Raw genomic sequence first — 21,146 nt, forward strand, 5'->3', positions numbered from 1 at the left:
AAAACAGACAGATCAGACTGGGACTGAATGTTTCGTCTCCTTTCCTTTATTTGCTCCAAAACCCTTAATTTGCCTTCCAAAGGTTTCCGTGGTAACGGCTGGCTGTGCGGCACCAGGAATTTGAGAGTGTGTTACAGAACAGTAAAACACACCGCCGGGAACCTGAATGGAATGTGTGTGTGTATGTGTGTGTGTGTGTGGACCTGAGGCTGTTTATCCTGAGTGAGACGACATGTTCAAGGCTGCTTCCCACAAACAGTAGCCTTTGTGCACCGTGCTCTAGTGTACTTGTGGAGAGTGTGAGCGTGAGAGTGTGCACGTGAGAATGTGCATGTGAGCGGAGATAGGGTGGAGGTGTGTGCGAGCCTTAGACAGGACAATGTGTGCCCTCATTCAGATCATGTTGTGAGCAGGATGTTGGAGACTGGTGAAAACCCTCCTACACACCCCACCAAGCAAACCATCTCCATGGAGATCTAGAATTGGAGTCTTACATAATTAAATAGGATCCTTCAGAGGTTCTGGAAAATCCAAAAGGGATTCCAGTTGCACAGGACCATGTTGCAGAGGAAACTTTAACAAGTGTATTAGTGGGGGTGAAGTGTGTGTGTGTGTGTGTGATACCTGACTGGCCAGTGCAGAAGCTGCCTGTGAGTGTTTGAAGGAAAGGCAGTCCCCAGGGTTATACTGAGGCTTCTGGCCCTTAAAGTCCTTGTCAAACTTCTCCTTGTACTTCACCTGGGATGAGAGAGAGGTGGAAGACAAGGGGAGAGGAGAGAGGGTCAAAGACCAGAGAGAGGTGGAAGACAAGGGGAGAGGAGAGAGGGTCAAAGACCAGAGAGAGGTGGAAGACAAGGGGAGAGGAGAGAGGGTCAAAGACCAGAGAGAGGTGGAAGACAAGGGGAGAGGAGAGAGGGTCAAAGACCAGAGAGAGGTGGAAGACAAGGGGAGAGGAGAGAGGGTCAAAGACCAGAGAGAGGTGGAAGACAAGGGGAGAGGAGAGAGGGTCAAAGACCAGAGAGAGGTGGAAGACAAGGGGAGAGGAGAGAGGGTCAAAGACCAGAGAGAGGTGGAAGACAAGGGGAGAGGAGAGAGGGTCAAAGACCAGAGAGAGGTGGAAGACAAGGGGAGAGGAGAGAGGGTCAAAGACCAGAGAGAGGTGGAAGACAAGGGGAGAGGAGAGAGGGTCAAAGACCAGAGAGAGGTGGAAGACAAGGGGAGAGGAGAGAGGGTCAAAGACCAGAGACATGTTACAATGGAGGGTGTTAAAAGCCCCCTCGACTCGATCCTTTCATCTCTCCATCCAGCAACCATTACACAGCAGTTCAGGAGACAGGCGACTCAGCACTTCTGGCTGTGCTTCAATTAACTCTGGTCAGAGGGCATGTTATCAAATCATTTCCTTTCCTCTTCTCCCCTCTCCTCCTCTCCCTGTGTGTGTGTGAGAGTGTGTGTGTGTTACCTGGCTGGCCAGTTTGGAAGCCTCCTTGGCGTGTTCTATATCGGAGCGTCCCAGACCATACTGCTCGTTATACACCTCATGTTTAGATTTGCTTCTGTAGGCCACCTACGACACACACACACACACACACACAGGGAGAGAGCGAGAGAGAGTAGAAATTAGCAACGGTTACATTTAGTTGGGTCTAAGCCAGTCTCTGCTCCAGTAAATGCTGACTGTTATGTAAATGACTTGTAAATGATGCAGGCTCAATGGGAGCTGGGACTGGAGGAAAGGTGCTGAATGATTCATGAGTATTAGCTGACCTCCCTACCCCCCCCCCCCCCCCCCCCCCCCCCCACACACACACACACACACACACACACACATACGTCGCTGGCAAGTTTGGTGGCCTGTGTGGCATTGATGATGTCAGGTCTGTCTGCTAGGGCATTGTAGCTGTGAAGATCCTCCTTCCCCTTTCTGTAGTTAATCTGCACGAGTCACACACAGGACAGGGGTCAGAGGTCAATCACAAGGCAGGGATCAGAGGTTACACACAGGGGTCTTAAATGAAATATTATAGTGAAGTCAGCCACTCGCACATGATGCTGCTTTAGCATGTATGAATCATTCAAACCAGGATGTATATGCTGTGATATATGTCTTTAAATAATAACAACTGAGGTGTGGCTGGTGGATTATGGGATTCTATCAGCTGCATCATGTGACCTACTTCTCCATGTTGATGAGGATGAGAACTGACATCCCTGAAATGAACAGCATGAATATGGGGCACCCACACAGACAGACACACACACACACATAGATACATGTACACTCACAAACACCAACATACACACATACACACTCAAACACCCACACCTACAGACTAGCACACACATACACGTGTGTGCGCACACCCACAAACACACAGGGCTGTGCACACCTCGCTCTGCTGCTTGTTGACCTCCATGGCATGCTGGACCTCAGGCAAAGTCTTCATGCTGCTGTAGCTGGACCTGCCCTTGCCTGCGTTATACTGCTCCTTATACAGCTTCTGATGAGAGGAGACGGGACAGGAGAGGTGAGGTGAGGAGAGCGGAGGTGGTGTGGGCTGGTGTGTAGCAGGGACAGAGTGTGTGTGTTGGTGTGCTCGTGTGTGTGTGTGTCTGGGTCAATGTCTGTGCCTGCAGGCTGCAGAGCGTACCCAGCTGTTTTACAGGATCACGCCTGGATGGACACCATGATAGAGCCTTCCCCCATGCTGTCTATTAGCAATGGCATGTGTGTGTGTGTGTGTGTGTGTGCATGGAAGCAGAAGTAAGCGTGTGTCTGCCTATGGATACAATCAATAAACAAGTTGTGTGTGTTTTTGTGTGAGTGTGTGTGTATAAAATACACAGCTCCGTGATGGATCAGAGTTTCAACAGTCCTGTTTCAAAGCACAGAATCACAAGCTTTCCAACGATCAGACACCAGATTTGAACCTGTGCCACTTCTGGACAGCCTTAGCTCACTCAACTAAAGCCTTGCTGCTCAGGTTTAAGATTAGGCGACACTGTCGGGTAGCGGTGGAACCATCTGTGCTACACTCACGTCACTCTGGTGCTTGGCCACCTCCTTGGCGAAGACCGTCTCGATGGTCTGAGGCATGATGGAGTACAGGCTGGAGACTGCTTCCTTCCTGCCCTCCTCACGATAGCTTTTCTGGAAAAAGGATATGGATGATCCCTCACTCAGTCAACCAATCAGTCAGTCAGTCAATATGTTTAGTTTGTGTTTGAAGTATGAAATTGATGCAGCTGACTACTGCATCGTAATATGAAAGACACACACACACACACACGCACACACACACACAGAGACACAAAGAGACACACAGAGACACACACACAGAGAGACACACAGAGACACACACACACAGCGTACCTGGCTGTAAAGCTGGGAGAGCTCCTTGGCATGTTGTGTTTCGCTGGTCTGGGGCAACTGGCAGTACAGTGAGTTCACCAGATCCTTCTTACTGGCCTCCTTGTACTTAGTCTGTCAACAACAACCACAGCGGCAATCAACAATCAATTCAATGGGTGGATTATCTTTGAGAGTATGTACTGTATGTTGAAATGTCGTCATTGAAAGAAACATGAATCTGTTGGACATGCAAGTGTACCACACAAGTGCACCACAGACACACACACACACATACACACACACACACACACAGTCCCACCTCACTGTGTGTCTGAGCCATCTCTTTAGCAAACTGGGTCTCCATGGTTTCAGGTAGGAGAGAGTACAGGTTGGAGGACAGCTCCTCTTTGTCTCTCTTGTACTTGGACTGGAACACACACACACGCACAAACCCAACACACCACGAAGCTAGAAAAATATATACTGTACCAAGATACTGTATGTACTGTATATATTTTTGTTTTTGAACACAAATGACATACTATTGATAGGTATTTAAATGTATCAAATGCAGTATATGTCATAAATATCATATATAAATATGTAGCATATAAACAATATTAATATATTAATGTAGATGTATTTCCCAGAGCACACAAGCAGGAATGATCTATATTACATGGAAAAGCCTATACTCCCCTCCAGACACACACTCACACACACACACACACACAAACACACACTCAACCCCACACACACTCTTACCTCGCTCTGCAGTTCTGTCACCAGCTTAGCAAACTCAATCTCTTTAGTCTCAGGGAGCTGTGAGAAGATACAGCTGGAGGTCTCTTCTTTACCTTTCTGCTTGTATTTGGTCTGAAACACAGATGAGTACTGATGAGTACTGATGAGTACTGATGAGTATTGATGAGTACTGATGATTATTGATGAGTACTGATGAGTACTGATGAGTACTAATGAGTACTGATAAGTACTGATGAGTATTGATAAGTACTGATGAGTATAAATTGATGAGTACAGATGAGTACTGGTGAGTACTGATGAGTACTGATCCTGTCACCTCACTCTGCAGCCCCATCACAGCTTTGGCACGTTGGGTCTCCTCTGTCTCAGGTAGCAAGGAGTACAGGTTGCTGCTTCTCTCCTTCTTACCTTCCTGTTTATACAGGACCTGCACACACACACACAAACATGATATATGATTACACAGGTTATAATGGAGCTATAAACACCCAGGTGGGATGATAATCTGTGTACCTCACTCTGTAGCTGGGAGGCCTCTCTAGCGTGCTGGGTGTCCAGGGTCTCTGGTAACAGGTGGTACAGAGAGTCAGACGCCTCCTTCAGACCCCCCTCCTTGTACTTGACCTGGAACACAAACAGCAACCATGCTGTAACCACAGCGATGCTGACGCTGACATCAGCAAAAGGCAGACTCGACAGAACAGGCCTGCATTTGGAAGAACTACGTTTTGTCAATGCGGATGATATGACAGGATTTGAAGAGCCGCTGCAACACCTGGCTCTGCAGCTCAGACACAGCCTTGACAAACTGGGTCTCCACCGTCTCTGGGAGCTGGGAGTACACACTGGTGGAGACGCTCCTCTTCCCATCCTCCTTATACTTGTTCTGGAGCGAGGACAAGACTGAGGTTAGGCACGACGGAGAAGGGGACGGAAGGATGAAGAGATGGAGAGATGAAGGGATGGAGGAGGTATGGAGGGATGGAGAGTACAGTTCTTTACCGCACTCTGCATGTCTGAGAGTTTGGCAGCAAATTGTGTCTCTGCTGTCTGGGGCAGCTGGGAGTACAAGCTGGTGCACATGGTCCTCCTACCTTCTTCTTTGTACTTGTTCTACAGACACAAACACATGAGAAAATAAGGCAGTCAATAACTTCCCAAACCAATGTCAACTTAGTGAACTAATACAGTGTAACCTGGGCCTAACCTCACTCTGTAGCTGGGAGGCCTCTTTAGCATGTTGGGTATCCAGGGTCTCTGGTAACAGTTGGTACAGAGAGACAGAGGCTTCCCTCTTCCCTGCTTCTTTGTACTTAGCCTGGAACACACACAATCACACACGCAAAGATGAGAGAGACAAACTCATCTGAATTCATCTGAGTCACACATACAGCTGCCAGCTGGGGAAACATCCGAGAGATCAACAGTTTCAATGTTGAGTTGAAATGTGCTCAGTGTGAACAGAGGGAGAGGGCGGTGAAGAGAGGAAGAAGGCAAAGGAGACATATAGAAGTAGGCGGGGGGGGGGGGAGAAGCTCAAGATAAAGGGGGGTGCATAGAGAGGAAGATAGATGGGGGGGTGGAGAGAGAAGGATAAAGATAGAGAGGAAGAGAGAGGCTTGTCAATAGCCCAGATGGTCTGAACAGCGGCCTATCAGAATAGGGAGGTGGAGTGGTGTGGGTTTCTATGTTACCATGTAGGACTGTGAGGGAGGCTGTAGGTGTCTTGTCTCTCTCTTTTATACACACACACACATATGCACACACTCTCAAACTCACCTCACTGTGTGTCTGAGCCATCTCTTTGGCAAACTGGGTCTCCATGGTTTCAGGCAGGAGAGAGTACAGGTTGGAGGACAGATCCTCTTTGTCTCTCTTGTACATCAGCTTGAGAAGGAGAGAGCAAAATCACACTTTCCAACTGGAACTGAAAACTCTAGTGAGCTGTTAAAACAGCAATCCAATCGTTTACAGACTGAGCTTGAAAGGGCCAGCTACGTGAAGATATTCACTCAGATATGTCAGGAATGAAAGCCCTACATATCGCAGGCCCAGTGTGTGCGTCCCAGTGTGTGTGGCCCAGTGTGTTCACCTCACTCTGCACTTCAGAGTGCTGCTTGGCCAGCACAGTCTCTGCTGTCTCTGGCAGGAGGGAGTAGAGAGACCTGGAGGCCAGCTTCCTGCCCTCCTCACCATACTTCACCTGCAGAGAGCAGGAGCAGAAGATAGCATGAACAAATGACATCACATGTTTTTTTTCTCTCGATCAAATCAAGTGCACTGCAAGTATGTGACTGCATTGCCAGTTAGTTATTGAGTCAGGGATGCTGTAAGTAACTCTTGTTGACAAGATGGCAGCACGTGCACAACACCAGGCTCAGGAGCATCTCCCACTTTACACTAAGCTACTGGTGTTTGCACCTCTGGTGAGATGCTAACTGATCTCCTATCCAGAGGGTGTTGGGTGAAGCAGGTGGTCTCACCTGGCTGTAGAGCCCCTGCAGCTCCTTGGCCAGCTGGGTCTCAGTGGTCTCTGGCATGGTGGAGAACACAGACGAGTTGTGGTCCTTCTTACACCCCTCCTTGTACCTCACCTGGACACCAGAGAGAGAGAGACGGGAGAGAGACAGAACAGAGCTGTCAGGGTACATTTAGCTTGGTGAGCTTGGATCTGTTTGGTTATTGTAAAACAGCCACTACCTCACTCTGAAGCTGGGAAGCCTCTTTAGCATGTTGGGTCTCCAGGGTCTCTGGTAGCTTGTGGTACAGAGAGGTGGAGGCCTGTTTTTTACCTGCTTTCTTGTATTGGGTCTGAAACACAACATTGACAGGGACTGAATCAAGAAAACCAATAGGTTTTTAGTCAGCCAACCAACCATCTATCTATCCATCCATCTATCTCACCTCACTCTGCAGATTAGACACGGTCTTGGCGAACTGGGTCTCTGCCGTCTCTGGGAGCTGGGAGTAGATGCTGCTGGACATGCTCCTCTTCCCACTCTCCTTGTACTTGTTCTGAGAGGGAGAGGAACACAGTGATGGATCCCTCAGCTTTCAAAAGGGTCGTCGGCACACACAGATCGACACACGCCAAGGATTAGAGGATGGAGAAAGGATGAGGAAAGTGGTTTGTGTTGGTTGTTGTTGTACCTGACTCTGCAGGTCAGTCTGCTCTCTGGCCGACTGGATCTCTACTGTGTCAGGGAGCAGGGCGTAGAGAGGTGTGGAGATCTCCTTCTTCACCACCTCCTTGTACTTGATCTGGGACAGAGACACAGGAGGAGTCAGAGGTGTGTTTGTGTGTCAATGTGTTTGTGTGTGTGTGTGTGTGTGCGTGTATCTAACCTCACTCTGTAGCTGGTAGGCCTCTTTAGCATGTTGGGTGTCCAGAGTCTCTGGTAACAGGTGGTACAGAGAGTTGGAGGCCTCCTTCTTCCCTGCTTCTTTGTACTTAGCCTTGAACACACACACAGTCAAACACACAGACAAACACACACTAATCAATACTTACTCTACTTTCCTACAGAGCCATAAGTTTAGCAGTGTTGCAGATGCCCACCCAACAGAAACAGAGCCAGCAGCAGAATAAGGGATTCTGTTAGCAGAAATGATACACTGCTGCTGTTATCAGCTCGCACACCATCACTGGTTGGTGAGCTCTGGACAGCTATTGGTCGGTGATATCAGTTCTGCAGCAATCCTTATCTCTCTCTAGGGTCAGGACTGTCCCCTTATCTCCTGACCTGGCTGTCTCCACACACAGACCCACTAATACAAAGCTGACTGTAGCATTCTCTCCTAATATGGAGTTCCTTTGAGAATACCCTCAAGGCGTTTCTGGTGAGAATGAAGCAATTTGTATTCGATACAAGTAAAGACACACACAGACACACACACACACACACACACACGCACACACACACACACACACACAGTCCCACCTCACTGTGTGTCTGAGACATCTGTTTAGCAAACTGGGTCTCCATGGTTTCAGGAAGAAGAGAGTACAGGTTAGAGGACAGCTCCTCTTTGTCTCTCTTGTACTGCAGCTGGAGAGATTCATACAATGAAAGAGAGAAGGCAAATATTTTCAACATGTCAATTCAAATAGATAATTAGATGTTTAGAAATTATTAAGGACTAAAGCTTCTGACATTCTTGGAAGGATCAACTTTGAGAATTTGAGAGTTTGCAACCTGACCTCACAATTTGAGGCAGCAATACACACCGTCACACACATGAACACACACCTGAACACACACACACACACAGGAGGAAACCAGAAACCAAGTCTTTCACGTTTGAGTGGTTTAGGCAGCAGCGTACCTCACTCTGTATCTCAGACATCTGCTTGGCAAACTGAGTGTCCGCTGTGTCTGGGAGGAGAGAGAAGAGGCTGGACGACACCTCCTTCCTCCCCTCCCCTCTGTACTGCACCTGCAACACACACACACACATACCACACACACCATTACACACTGGGCCTACAACCCAGAGACAGGCCAGCCCCTCACCACTCTGACTCTCATGACTCTCTCTTTACCTGGCTCTGCATGTGTGTCAGCTCCTTGGCCAGCTGGGTCTCAGTGGTCTCTGGCATGGTGGAGAACACGGACGAGTTGTGGTCCTTCTTACACCCCTCCTTGTACCTCACCTGGAGACCAGAGAGAGAGAGAGGCAGGAGAGAGGGAGAGAGACAACATGGAGAGAGAAAAGAGAGAGGAGAAAGAGAGTGGGTGTGAGAGAGGAGAGGCAAAAATGACTCAATGTATGTGGGAGTCAGAAGATACAGAATCATTTCTCCCCTAATACAGCTATGACAACAATCATCCGATTAGGAGACAAAGGGCAGCAACCCATGTAACAATAGAAAATCTTTTCAAAATGTGTGTGTAAATGTGTGTGCGTGTGTGTGTGTGTGCATATACAGTATGTGTGTGTTGTGAGTACCTGACTCTGTAAGAGCGAGGCCTGTTTTGCGTGCTGCGTCTCCATGGTTTCTGGCATCACAGAGTAGAGAGAGCTGGACACGTTCTTCCCAGCTTTCTTATACTTAGTCTGAGAAAGCAACAACAAGATTATCAACCACAACAAACCAACAGCATGAACATGTTTTGAACACATGCATTGAATCAGTTAAATACATGAATCAATTCAAAGGAGTGATAAAGCGTGCATGGCCACAGCTGATCTATGGGCTTTATATAAGGAAGGAGAAGAATGGACAATGTTTTCATGGAGCCCAGAGGCAACATAAACGGTGCACAAACACACCGACCATGCTATCGGGCGTACCTCACTCTGCATCTCAGACACAGCCTTGGCAAACTGGGTCTCTGATGTCTCTGCCAGCTGGGAGTAGATACTCTGGGATCGACTCTTTCTGCCTTGCTCCTTGTACTTGTTCTAGAAGAAGACAACAGAGCAATGGATCAACCTGTCTAAATTACAAGACATTACTCTGATACTGTCTTCCTTCTCATCCTGTGAGATGGAGAGTCACATGGCTTACTAGATGGGACATGCACTGAGGAGCAGCAGTGATGGGAATTGAACTTTGGTCTCTCAGCTGAGTGCCTGGTGCCTTGTGGGCTTTAAAACCACACTCCCGTTTAAAAAAACACTCTGCCAGTCTCTAAATATTGCAGTTTCCAAACCACCCTGGGTTATGTAATGCTGTCGTGATGGGCACCACAGTGAGAACATGCATTATGTCCATGTAAAAGGTCTCACAGGAGGTAGAGATGTAGGGGGGGGGGGGGGGGGGGACAGGTGGCTATGTAACACTTTTCGCTCCATTACTCAGAGACAATCTTTTACAGCTCTCATGTAGAAAACTAACAGCTTTGACGTTTTCAAAGCCTTAGCAAATAACATGAAGCCAAAATATGGATTCATACACTGGAAGTCAGATGTTCCTTTTCCACTCCAGTAGTATTCCACCCTCACAGGAAATGCTCTCAGGGACAACTACAGCTCAAGTTATCTCCAGATCTGAAGGTTTCCCCATACAATAAACCCAATGTTTGCAGCCACAGGCTTCAGCTGTGATGTAAATCAATCGCACCTCGCTCAACATGTCGGTCATCTCCCTGGCAAACTGGGTCTCCAGTGTCTCTGGCAGCTGGAAGTAGGAGGGGCCAGTGAGATCCCTCTTTCCAGTGCCTTTATACACGAGCTGTGGGCATGGAGAGAACACTGGTCACATGACAGGAAATGTTAGTCACCTGGTGGGAAATGTTGTTTCCTGTTAGATTTATTAATGGATTTTAGGCATGACAGAAGTTGAGATATAACGTCTGTACCTCACTCTGAAGCTGGGAAGCCTCTTTAGCATGTTGGGTCTCCAGGGTCTCTGGTAACAGTTGGTACAGAGAGGTGGAGGCCTGTTTTTTACCTGCTTCCTTGTATTTGGTCTGAAAAGTAACATGTTAGTTACCAGGTGTGTGTTTCTATGTCATGTATAAGTATGTGCATGTGTGTGTCTGACTGTGTTTGTGTGTCTGTAGCACCTCGCTCTGCATCTCTGTAAGCTGTTTGGCCAACTGTGTCTCTATAGTCTCAGGGAGCAGGGAGTATAGGTTAGAGGACATCTCCTGCTTTCCCTCCTCCTTATATTTGACCTGGAAACACACACACACAGACACACACACAGACACAGACACACACACACACACACACACACACACACACACACACAAAGAAGAAAATGAAGAAGCAGGTGCAGGTAAGAACTTATGAAGTGTGATCAGCTTGTTTAATCAAATGATTCTGCTCTGTTGGAAAAGTATTTTTTGCATCGTTTACAGTGTTCCGGAGGGTTCTCATTAGAACATTCTTTTATGCATCATTTGCCATATTCCGGAAGGTTCTCATCAGGACATCATTTTCTGCTTTGTTGACAGTGTTCCGGTTCTCGACAGTAAACGTCTTACCTCGCTGATCATCTCAGTCTGCTGCTTGACAAACTGTGTGTGGGAGGTGCCTGGCATCGTGGAGTAGAGAGGAGGCGGGTCATTTTTCTGACCCTCCCTGTACCTGATCTGGAGAGATGGAGAGATGAGCTGAACATAACTCTACCTCTGAAATGAAGGGATGGCTGGATGGATGTGATGGATGGATAGCGGGAGGACCAGCTGATAGATAGTCACACAGGCTCAGGTGGCACTACAAAGACCCACAAACTGCTCTGTTCATGTCTGTGTTAGCTGTTTGCCACAGTACCTCACTCTGTAGCTGGGAGGCTTCTTTGGCGTGTTGGGTCTCCATGGTTTCTGGTAGCTTCTGATACAGAGAGGTGGAGGCCTCCTTCTTCCCAGACTCCTTGTACTTCTTCTACAGAAAGACAAACCACAGAAACAAGCATCTCAGCTCTAAACACAAACGAGGACTGAGCTCAGATCTACAGAATGTACGGCGCATTGACTCCTCCATGCAACACCTGGCTCTGCAGCTCAGATACAGCCTTGACAAACTGGGTCTCCACCGTCTCTGGGAGCTGGGAGTACACACTGGTGGAGACGCTCCTCTTCCCATCCTCTTTATACTTGTTCTGGAGCGAGGACAAGACTGAGGTTAACCTTCACACCACACACACAGGTCGTCTCTTTGGTCATGCACATCGAAGTGGACTGGAACTGTGTTACGTGTGTGTGTGTGTGTGGGTGGGTGGGTTAGTCACCTCACTCTGCATCTCGGTCATCTCTCTGGCAAACTGTGTGTGTGTGGTGTCAGGAAGCAGGGAGTAGAGAGAGCTGGACATCTCCTTCTTACCCTCCTCTTTGTATTTAATCTGAAAACACCAGAAAATACTGTTAAAAGGCTGTGCTGGTGGAATACTTGAGGTGCACTTGATTTGTCTCCTCGGGCACCATGGAGGTCAAGGATGCTGTGATGTACGTTACCTCGCTGAGCAGCTCTGTGGCCTCTTTAGCATGTTGGGTGTCCAGGGTCTCTGGTAACAGGTGGTACAGAGAGGTGGAGGCTTCCTTCTTCCCTGCTTCTTTGTACTTAGCCTGGAACAACAACAACCACAGCCTATTTTGTATTTGAACCATGGTACATGGTGTTTGACTGAGGGTGTATTGTATTTAAACGGTGGAGTACCTCACTCTGTAGTTCGGACATCTGCTTGGCCAGCTGTGTCTGGGTGGTTTCTGGGAGCAGAGAGTACAGGCTGGTGGAGATCTTCTGCCCCTCTTTGTACTTGACCTAACACAGGACAGACCAGAGGACCAAATCATTCAAATGGGATGCCACCCATGGCTTACAACCACACAATGACCTTGGCCAACAACAGAACACAATTGTTAACATATTTTATCTAATCCAACACAATCACAACAAATATTGTTCTGATATGACATGATAAGGAACTTGGAACATAAGGAACATGATAATGTAACTTTAGAAAATCATAATAGAGTTATAAAACCCTATGAATAGCCATGTGAGTCAGTAATAAATGACGACTGTGGATTTCTCTGAATCGCTATGAGTGACGCATGTGTCTGACTCACTCCTGTGCTCAGGGTGCGATGACTAAAGGCATCTCTACCCCAGAGACATCACAGTGGCTGGAAGCAGCAGTCTAGCTTGTTCTGTGAGGCTAACTAGAGCCCTCCTTCTCGTACCTCGCTCTGCAGGTCGGAAACCTCCTTGGCGAACTGCGTCTCCGCGGTTTCAGGAAGCAGAGAGTAGAGGTTGACAGACATCTCTTTCCTCCCCTCTTCTTTGTATTTGATCTGGACATGCGGAGGAAAGACATGAGTCATGGGTATGTTGTCCCCGGAGCAGATTCAAGGGGTTAATGTCTTGCTCGAGAGCACAACAGCTTGTTAGCCCCTGAGAGGACCCTAACCAACCACCCTGTCTTTACTAGGTCACTACCAGCTCCCTCACGGCTACAAACCCATCCTTGAGCTTCTGGTGTGATCACACACACACAGACACACACACACACACACAGAAACACACGCACGCACACACACACACGCACCTCACTGAGCATGTCAGTCATCTCCTTGGCGTGTTGTGTATCCAGGGTTTCAGGGAGAAGGGAGTACAGGCAGCTGCTGATCTCCTTCTTCCCTGCCTTGTACTTGTTCTAGTAAACAATCCAACAACAACAACATCTCCGTTAACTAGGAACAAAAAGATCATAGGGAAGGATTCAATAACACAACTCTCCACTAAATGAATCTGTTGTTTGTCTACCGTACCTCACTCTGCAGTTCAGACGCAGCCTTGGCAAACTGGGTCTCTGATGTCTCTGCAAGCTGAGAGTAGATACTCTGGGATTGACTCTGCAATGGAAATGTTGGTCATATGCATAGATGTATGTGTATGAAATCTATAATCTTCTATGTTCATTGGTAAGAGACAGGAAGGGAAGGTAATTAAGTTGAGTTCAAAGGAATGTGAGGTGCTGATGGCTCTGTGGGCAGCTTGCCCTGGGGGATGGGTGAAGCATTTTATATGGCCTTCTGTCCTCTGGTTACTGTAAGGGGTCAATGAGACAGTTGCTCTGAACTTTGGCTAGAAGGACTGTGTCCTGTTTCATTGTTTGTGTTAATTAAAAGTATTGTTTGAAGATGGTCACACAAAGGACAGTTGACCATTTGACTGGTCAACCCCTGTGGCTTTATTATCTACTGCTCTGGGGAGAGCTGTGACATCAAAGAACAGTGAAACAATCGCTAGGGAGATGTATTGTTTCAAACTGTCACCAAGTTGAGTTGGCCAATCACAGAGTTTGTTTCATTGATTGATTGACCATATAGAATGCCATTTGATCTTAAGTTTATATAAGGCAGTGCATGAGTGCTGGCTGATCATCACTCTTGCGAACGATTTGTGGCTATCACACCCTTCGCCAAGACGGATCACAAAGTACTTTGTTTAAATCATATGTAATTGTATAGTCTAATAAATTGTATTAAAACCATATCCCTTGACTATTCAGATCGACACAGTGCCACTCGAATTCTTCCTTTACACTTGGTGCCGGAACTCGGAATCCTCGTCTGCTCAGCGTTTAACAGACTTCTCCCTCTGATGGCGATTTGATCAATCCGGCTGGAACAGCTGCCTTAACCTCCAAAATTTTTCGGAGACAGCGGGGCCGATTCTAGGGGAGTTTTACTGGTTACGCTGTTGCTGACGCGGGGTCTTAAAGAAACAGGTGAGATATTCTTTTTGGTCACTGTGTGATATTGAATTGTCTAAATATGGTTATAGGCTATTGTCAATAATTCGGTTAAAAGTTAGTAATTGGGCAGTGGTCTGAGGAACAGTGTCCTGTACGTGTGAGTCGTACGAATTAATGAGGTACGGTTGTTGAACCTATCTTTTACGTGAGAGTCGTAAAAAACAAATCTGCAGAGTGTGTCGACGGACATACATAGAGGTCGTGTGTTTGACGAAACAACACAGAGGGAGAAAAAATTCACATGTGATATCGTGTTATGTGTTTCTTGGAGACCCTAAGGATTAGAATATGTTGGATTGGTGATAGTTTGAGAAGTTGTATTGGCAATTGTGGTCATAACAGTTCTTATGTATTACTAAGGCGTTACATGATTCTAAGTCCAGAAGAGAAGTGGAAAAGTACTACAAATACTTGTGAGAACCGGTAACCAGCTGAGTTAAAAATAAAAAAAAGATAAAGAAAAGAAGTTAGGAAGTAGGTATAGGCCTATGAAATTTCAAAGTGAGTTTGTAAACGCGCGTGTTCATTTTTGTTTTACTTGCAAGTTATGTTTTTTGAGGTTAAAAGAAGTATGGGTAGTAATTAATGGTGTCAACGTAAAAGCTATATCTACAAATTACAAAAATCAAAATTTTAAATTCTTTTTATTTTGGTTTGAACGTTTGTAATTTACGATTGTAGGCTATTCGGTAAGGGTATATGTTCATTGACAAGTTGTGAAATCGGAATTTGAGAGTAAAAAAAAAAAAAAAAGAAAGGAAGGGTGTAATTGTGTCTTTATGTTCCTTCGTTGGTTATTGTTGGTTCAATGTGTTCAAATATGGATTGTAATTCGAAAATGAATAGGGCTAAAGATTGGTCTGGAGGCAGAATTAACCTGTCCAAACATCGATTACATAAAGCAAAAGTATGGTAACGATAGTTTATTGCAAATGCAAATATGGATTGATATATGTGGATTTCGGAGTGTGGGTTCATTTTGTTGTGAAATTATGAAAAGCTTGTGCAGAGAGAAATTGTTACACGATTTGGAAAATAATAGATGTTAGCTTGGTTGGATGGCTTTTCAGAATTGGATGGAGGTAGGTAGAGTCAAAGAGAAATAGATATTAGAACAGATAGTGTGGGGAAATTTTCATCTATTTCCACACAGATTCACGATTCAAATTGTATGGCTGTTCCGCAGACAAACTTTGCGGTGAGTATTCATCCGTAGCCCGTAGTGGTTAGCGGGTGGATGCGCAGGCGCATTAGGTCTTGCTGGCTAAGCGAGAAGAAACTGAGGTCAGACGTTTGTCTTACGACTGAAGTGTTTTCTGACAGACTGTTGTCTAAGATAAGTCAAGAAAGCAGGATCCTGGAATTTGTTTATAGATTTGCTTTGGATTCCCGCAAATATTGCGGCTTGTGCTTTGACTTGCACTATTGCACTATTGCCTATTATTCAAAAGAAGGAGAAGTTAAAGTCCCCTCCGGTACAAAAGGGTTTGAGTCCCTGAACGAGTTTAAGAATGTTATAGGCTTGGGTGGCAATGCTTCTGTCTCGAGGGACAGCACTGAGTTACGATTCATCAAAGTGAATGCAGAACATGTTTAAATGTGGTTGGAAAACATGTAGGAAAGTCGAAGACACAAAGTTAGGCCAACACGATTGGATAGGAATGGTCAATCTATGTTGAGCACAAAATGTGTGGTTTGATTGGGTGTATTGAGCATTATGGACGTGAATGTACGGAGATGTGTCATCACTGTTGAAAGTTTTCTGGAAATTGGGGGCAAACTCGCAAATTCTTGCCGAACTGGTGACGAAGGCTACTATGTTGACACACGTACACAGATGAAACACTTGGGAGAGACTTTGTTATATTCTCTTCAGATTCTTATGGATGTTTATCGGTTATGACATCGTTGGTAGAGGAGTGACGATTGACTTGTTATATTGTTTTACAACTGTGTGTTAACCGATATTTGATGTTAGATTTTACATCTGTCTGATTTGTTTTGAGGATGGAGACATCTGTGTTTTTGAAAATGCTAATGCTAATTCTTTGGCTGAATTCTCCATTTGAAAAGAGGCGCATGCGCTTGAGTCTAGCGGCTCATTCTGCGTGCAGTGGCCCACAACATCATGAGTGATAAAAAAAAAAGAGAAAACAAAAAATACACTCATCTGAAAGAGAATTTGACGTTGAAAATAGAAATGTATTGGTTTGAAACACATGTGTGTTTCTGTTTCTTTGTCAAAGTTAAGAAAATATTGTGAGTTGGCATACTTTTGATTTGGAAATCATGTACAGACCGAGTTTATCTTATGAGCTTGATTCGATATTGGATTAGTAGGCTATGGCGCTGCTAAATTTCGGTTCTTGGGTCAGATAATTGGTAAAGGCCAGTTTTGGCAACGAAAGCGATATTCATTTGAAGAATTACAATCCAAGGTTATTGAAACGTTTATAGAGTTTTTATGTGTTCAAACGGAAATTTCAGTTTATGTTGTTAAAGGAATGTTTTTTGTTTAGGCCTACGTATTGAATTTATCTGGAAATGTTGCTTCGGTTTTGTGTTGTGTGAATGAGGTTACTGTAATATCTACGTTTGATTGTAACATGTGCGTACTAGATATCCATTGACATGGAAGCAATTGATGGTTTTTATTTTCATTTGTGTGGGAAGTTCACAGATGTGATAATTGTTTAAAGAAATATGTAAAGGGTTATGAAGACGTGATTAGAAAGGTTGATATGATTTTAGTTCCGTTTTAGGCCAGCCTGTTGAACGAAGTCTGTTACAAATTGTTAGGATGGCGGTTAGGATCGAGGGGAGAGCAACGTGGATACACGCTAACCATGGCGAGCGTGCGCCTTGCCTGGAGACGGAAGGAGAGGATGCGCGTTCTGCGTAGTACCAAGGAAAACTCAGAGTCTGTGCGCATAGTGCAGTTCTTTGAAAGTTGCTGTGAGCAATTTGATCGTCGTTTGCAATTGGTTTGACTAGACTACACTGCCTGAAAGAAGATTGCCTATAGCCAACTGAAGATGGAAGAAGAGGTCAATGTGAATGATAGTATGAAATCAGATTTACAGAAGAAGATATTAATGTGTTTGCTTCTGATGTTCTAAATATAAGGGTATGTTTAGATTGATGGGAATACATTTGCTTTGTGTATGTTTGTATTCGGTATGGATGTTTTTTACTGAGTTGCATTGCATACTTCTTTTGATGTTGATTTTTATTTTTCTCAATGCACTGTTTGAATTATGGTGTTGTTTAAAAAAAAAAAGAATGGAAATGTAATGGAAATGTTGGTCATATGCATAGATGTATGTGTATGAAATCTATAATCTTCTATGTTCATTGGTAAGAGACAGGAAGGGAAGGTAATTAAGTTGAGTTCAAAGGAATGTGAGGTGCTGATGGCTCTGTGGGCAGCTTGCCCTGGGGGATGGGTGAAGCATTTTATATGGCCTTCTGTCCTCTGGTTACTGTAAGGGGTCAATGAGACAGTTGCTCTGAACTTTGGCTAGAAGGACTGTGTCCTGTTTCATTGTTTGTGTTAATTAAAAGTATTGTTTGAAGATGGTCACACAAAGGACAGTTGACCATTTGACTGGTCAACCCCTGTGGCTTTATTATCTACTGCTCTGGGGAGAGCTGTGACATCAAAGAACAGTGAAACAATCGCTAGGGAGATGTATTGTTTCAAACTGTCACCAAGTTGAGTTGGCCAATCACAGAGTTTGTTTCATTGATTGATTGACCATATAGAATGCCATTTGATCTTAAGTTTATATAAGGCAGTGCATGAGTGCTGGCTGATCATCACTCTTGCGAACGATTTGTGGCTATCACACCCTTCGCCAAGACGGATCACAAAGTACTTTGTTTAAATCATATGTAATTGTATAGTCTAATAAATTGTATTAAAACCATATCCCTTGACTATTCAGATCGACACAGTGCCACTCGAATTCTTCCTTTACATCCCCCCCACCATCTTAAATTTGTTATCTATTACTCATTGTTGTTGTTTACTATTGCTTTAAGATAGTTTGCATAGTTAGTATAGGTTTATAAGGTTAGTATAGATTATTTCAGCTACTGGTTGCACAATCAGCAATATTGTACTATTGTACTTCACTTGTCTTAGGTTAGTATAGGTTTAAATGGTTAGTATAGGTTATTATGTATATGATGTGTATTTAGAGGTTAAGTATACTGTATTGAATATTGTATATTATTTGTATATGAGGAGGTTTACTATATTTTTGCTTATCATAGACGTAATGTTCTGTGTACTTATATGTTATGCCAGGTTGCTTTGAGTTGTCTTGTGCTAAGAATTTCAGTGACCAGTCTGACCCTGTGTTGTTCTGTGCATCTGACAATAAAAGACTTGATCTTGAAGATGTTCTTTGGATTTTTGGATTTACCCTGTTGTTGTTTTACTTTTTTTTTTCTTCTTCTTCATTTCGTTTTATTATTTGTGTTTGTTGTATTTGATTCATGTAAAGCACTTTATAACACTGTTTTGAAAAATGCTACACAAATAAACTTGACTTTACTTACGTATTGCTACTGAATTTGATGTTCTAGAATGTTCTAACTCTATCTAGAGGTGTCCAGGTAACAAGCAATAGCCTTCCAGACCGGGCTAGACACCCCACTCCTCAGACCAGTGTCTACCACTCTATTACAGAAGACACGAGGCAGACCACACAATGACTGTTGCAGCTCAAGACAGGGCAAATTAGAGACCCCGACAAGCTGTACATCACAAGAACACTCTGGGCCAGGAAGACGATGTCGAACCGAGAGCTGAATCACCATTAGGGAGCGTATGAACCTGGCATCATTCCCGCGCTCGTGGCGGTTTTCCAGCGGAGCGCATTTCCTGGGCTGTAGGGTAGGTTTTGGCGAAGGCCTCGACAGGATTTCTGGACTTTTTCTCGCGTGCTCGCCACCGGTCAGGATGAAAGGGGAGACGCTTCTCTCACGTGTCAACCGAGAGCGATGCTAATTGGCGAGAATGAGATTCGGGGTGATGAACTTAAACTTGAATTTGTCTTGGGCACACTCTCCGCACACACGTGCGTGCACGAGCCGAGATAAGGACGTGATTGCCCACACACACGCAAGTGCACGTGATCACACGTGAACGCACGGTCCGCTCGCGCCCACACATGCAGAAACGAACACAGTGACCGGTCAGACCCTTCTCTTCCTCTCGCCTTCTCTCGCTCCCACGGACTCGCACACGGCACAACCGCACAATCCACATAAGCTTCTCACACAGGCTCACTCACATTTCTGGCCACCCATATATAGGCCACACGCACACACACAGCTCTTTGAATACTAACAGGCTTGAGCTCTACTGTCAGCTGTGTAAAGACTGATGTAGCATAAACAGCTAGCCGCACAGACTCTCAGGACTCGTGTCAGCGGTGATCATTTAGCAGACGCTCTTATCCAGAGCGACTTACAGTAAGTAAAGGGACATTCCCCCCGAGGCAAGTAGGGTGAAGTGCCTTGCCCAAGGACACAACATCATGTGGCACGGCGGGGAATCGATCCGGCAACCTTCTGATTACTAGCCCGACTCCCTAACCGCTCAGCCATCTGACTCCCTTTATGGTAGGGTAGGGTATATACACAGCTGCTACAATCTCAGGATTACTATAGTCTTACTACAGCACAACCTCAGTATATGGACAACAAAATCGCAGATACAATCCATTCAATAGGCTCCATCCGGCACGACGGAACTGGTAATAACACGAGGCTTTCAGTCAACCACAATACATGTGGGAGACGCACGCTGACAAACATGGCCCGTTTCGTCTGTGGAAATACTTATCTTTTAAACATGACAAACGTACACAGCAAGGACACACACGGCTGTTGTCTGCACCATTTCAACAGCATTGGGAGCGGCCACCATGGGTAATGGGCCTCTAATCTCTGCAAGCTTTCCACAGTCGCTTAGCAGGCAAAAATATTGCTTGCTGGGGGAAATGGCTCAATTAAGTTCATGTTTTTCAATGAGCAGGGAGGAGATTGTCCTTCCGAATGAAAGGCACGTCCTTGATGAACCTGGTGTTGTTTTCTTGGATTTCTCTTTAGCCTCCCGAATGCCATTCCAGGACAAGCGTCGCACCAGAGAGCACAATTTGCCGCTTAAACAAGCGATTTCTTTGCGGTTTCTTTTTCGGTTCAAAACTCCCCCCCGAAAAATCCTAAACAGTTTGTTCTGACACAGAATGAAAATGCGGTTCTATTACCCAATGCAACAACCGATACCTTGTGTTCCATGGTGGTCGTGGTTTTGTTTTTGTGAGCAAGCTTTCAGGTTTGTCACAGATGCTGCTCCAAAGGCCCTTACGATGGTTTGATGCATTGCAGCATAGCAGCGTTGTTGAAGAGCCTCTCTAGAAACTCTCATCTCCACTATCCTGCCTCAACACAACGCACTTCACAAACAGCCCTGCTCATCACTTCGCATGCACACCAGCCTGGGAACAGGGAAATACTTCACATTTCCACGGAAGTCTCTTTCCCTACCAATCCCCCCCTCCCCAACAGGTCCTATCTGTAAAACTCTTGGCTCTTTTCCAGCATGCCTTTGGGGTTGAGGATTGTTGCTGGTAGATAATACTTTTTCTGTTGTAGTGTTTGACTGTCTCTCCCTCTCTCTCTCTCTCTCTCTCTCTCTCTCGTCCTCTCTCGTTCTCTCTCTCTCTCTCTCTCTCTCTCTCTCTCTCTCTCTCTCTCTATCTCTCTCGTTCTCTCTCTCTCTTACTCTCTCTTGCTGGTTGTCTC

The 21,146-nt window shown here is 45.5% G+C and overlaps 2 protein-coding genes across 2 annotated transcripts in view; both read right to left on the minus strand.

Moving 5' to 3' along the window:
• The window catches only part of kctd16b (potassium channel tetramerization domain containing 16b), a 50,778-nt gene that overhangs the window by 24,818 nt on the left and 4,814 nt on the right, over nucleotides 1-21,146 (minus strand). The window lies entirely within an intron of this gene.
• Nucleotides 513-20,639, minus strand: LOC124489152 (nebulette-like). The gene is made up of 39 exons (XM_047051821.1): nucleotides 20,628-20,639; nucleotides 13,339-13,422; nucleotides 13,116-13,223; nucleotides 12,751-12,861; nucleotides 12,224-12,328; nucleotides 12,022-12,132; nucleotides 11,799-11,909; nucleotides 11,559-11,669; nucleotides 11,342-11,452; nucleotides 11,053-11,160; nucleotides 10,630-10,740; nucleotides 10,423-10,533; nucleotides 10,185-10,295; nucleotides 9,413-9,523; nucleotides 9,068-9,175; nucleotides 8,661-8,771; nucleotides 8,444-8,554; nucleotides 8,059-8,166; nucleotides 7,463-7,573; nucleotides 7,268-7,378; nucleotides 7,022-7,132; nucleotides 6,818-6,928; nucleotides 6,601-6,711; nucleotides 6,210-6,320; nucleotides 5,897-6,004; nucleotides 5,325-5,435; nucleotides 5,120-5,230; nucleotides 4,893-5,003; nucleotides 4,631-4,741; nucleotides 4,434-4,544; nucleotides 4,118-4,228; nucleotides 3,672-3,779; nucleotides 3,374-3,484; nucleotides 3,041-3,151; nucleotides 2,391-2,501; nucleotides 1,834-1,935; nucleotides 1,463-1,567; nucleotides 625-738; nucleotides 513-521 (listed from the first exon to the last, which is right to left on the minus strand). The coding sequence occupies exons 1-39, from the start codon at nucleotides 20,637-20,639 to the stop codon at nucleotides 513-515; spliced, it is 4,065 nt and encodes a 1,354-aa protein (XP_046907777.1).

This window comes from Hypomesus transpacificus, unplaced genomic scaffold (genome assembly GCF_021917145.1).
Source record: "Hypomesus transpacificus isolate Combined female unplaced genomic scaffold, fHypTra1 scaffold_181, whole genome shotgun sequence".
NCBI lineage: Eukaryota > Metazoa > Chordata > Actinopteri > Osmeriformes > Osmeridae > Hypomesus > Hypomesus transpacificus.

Excerpts from the sequence above, each read along its gene's own strand:
- LOC124489152 (XM_047051821.1), bottom strand. Across the intron at positions 6,005-6,209 it reads ACTCTGAAGTGCAGAGTGAG|CTGATGTACAAGAGAGACAA; the intron begins GTGAACACACTG and ends CTCCTTCTCAAG. Across the intron at positions 739-1,462 it reads CTTCCAAACTGGCCAGCCAG|GTGAAGTACAAGGAGAAGTT; the intron begins GTAACACACACA and ends CTCTCATCCCAG.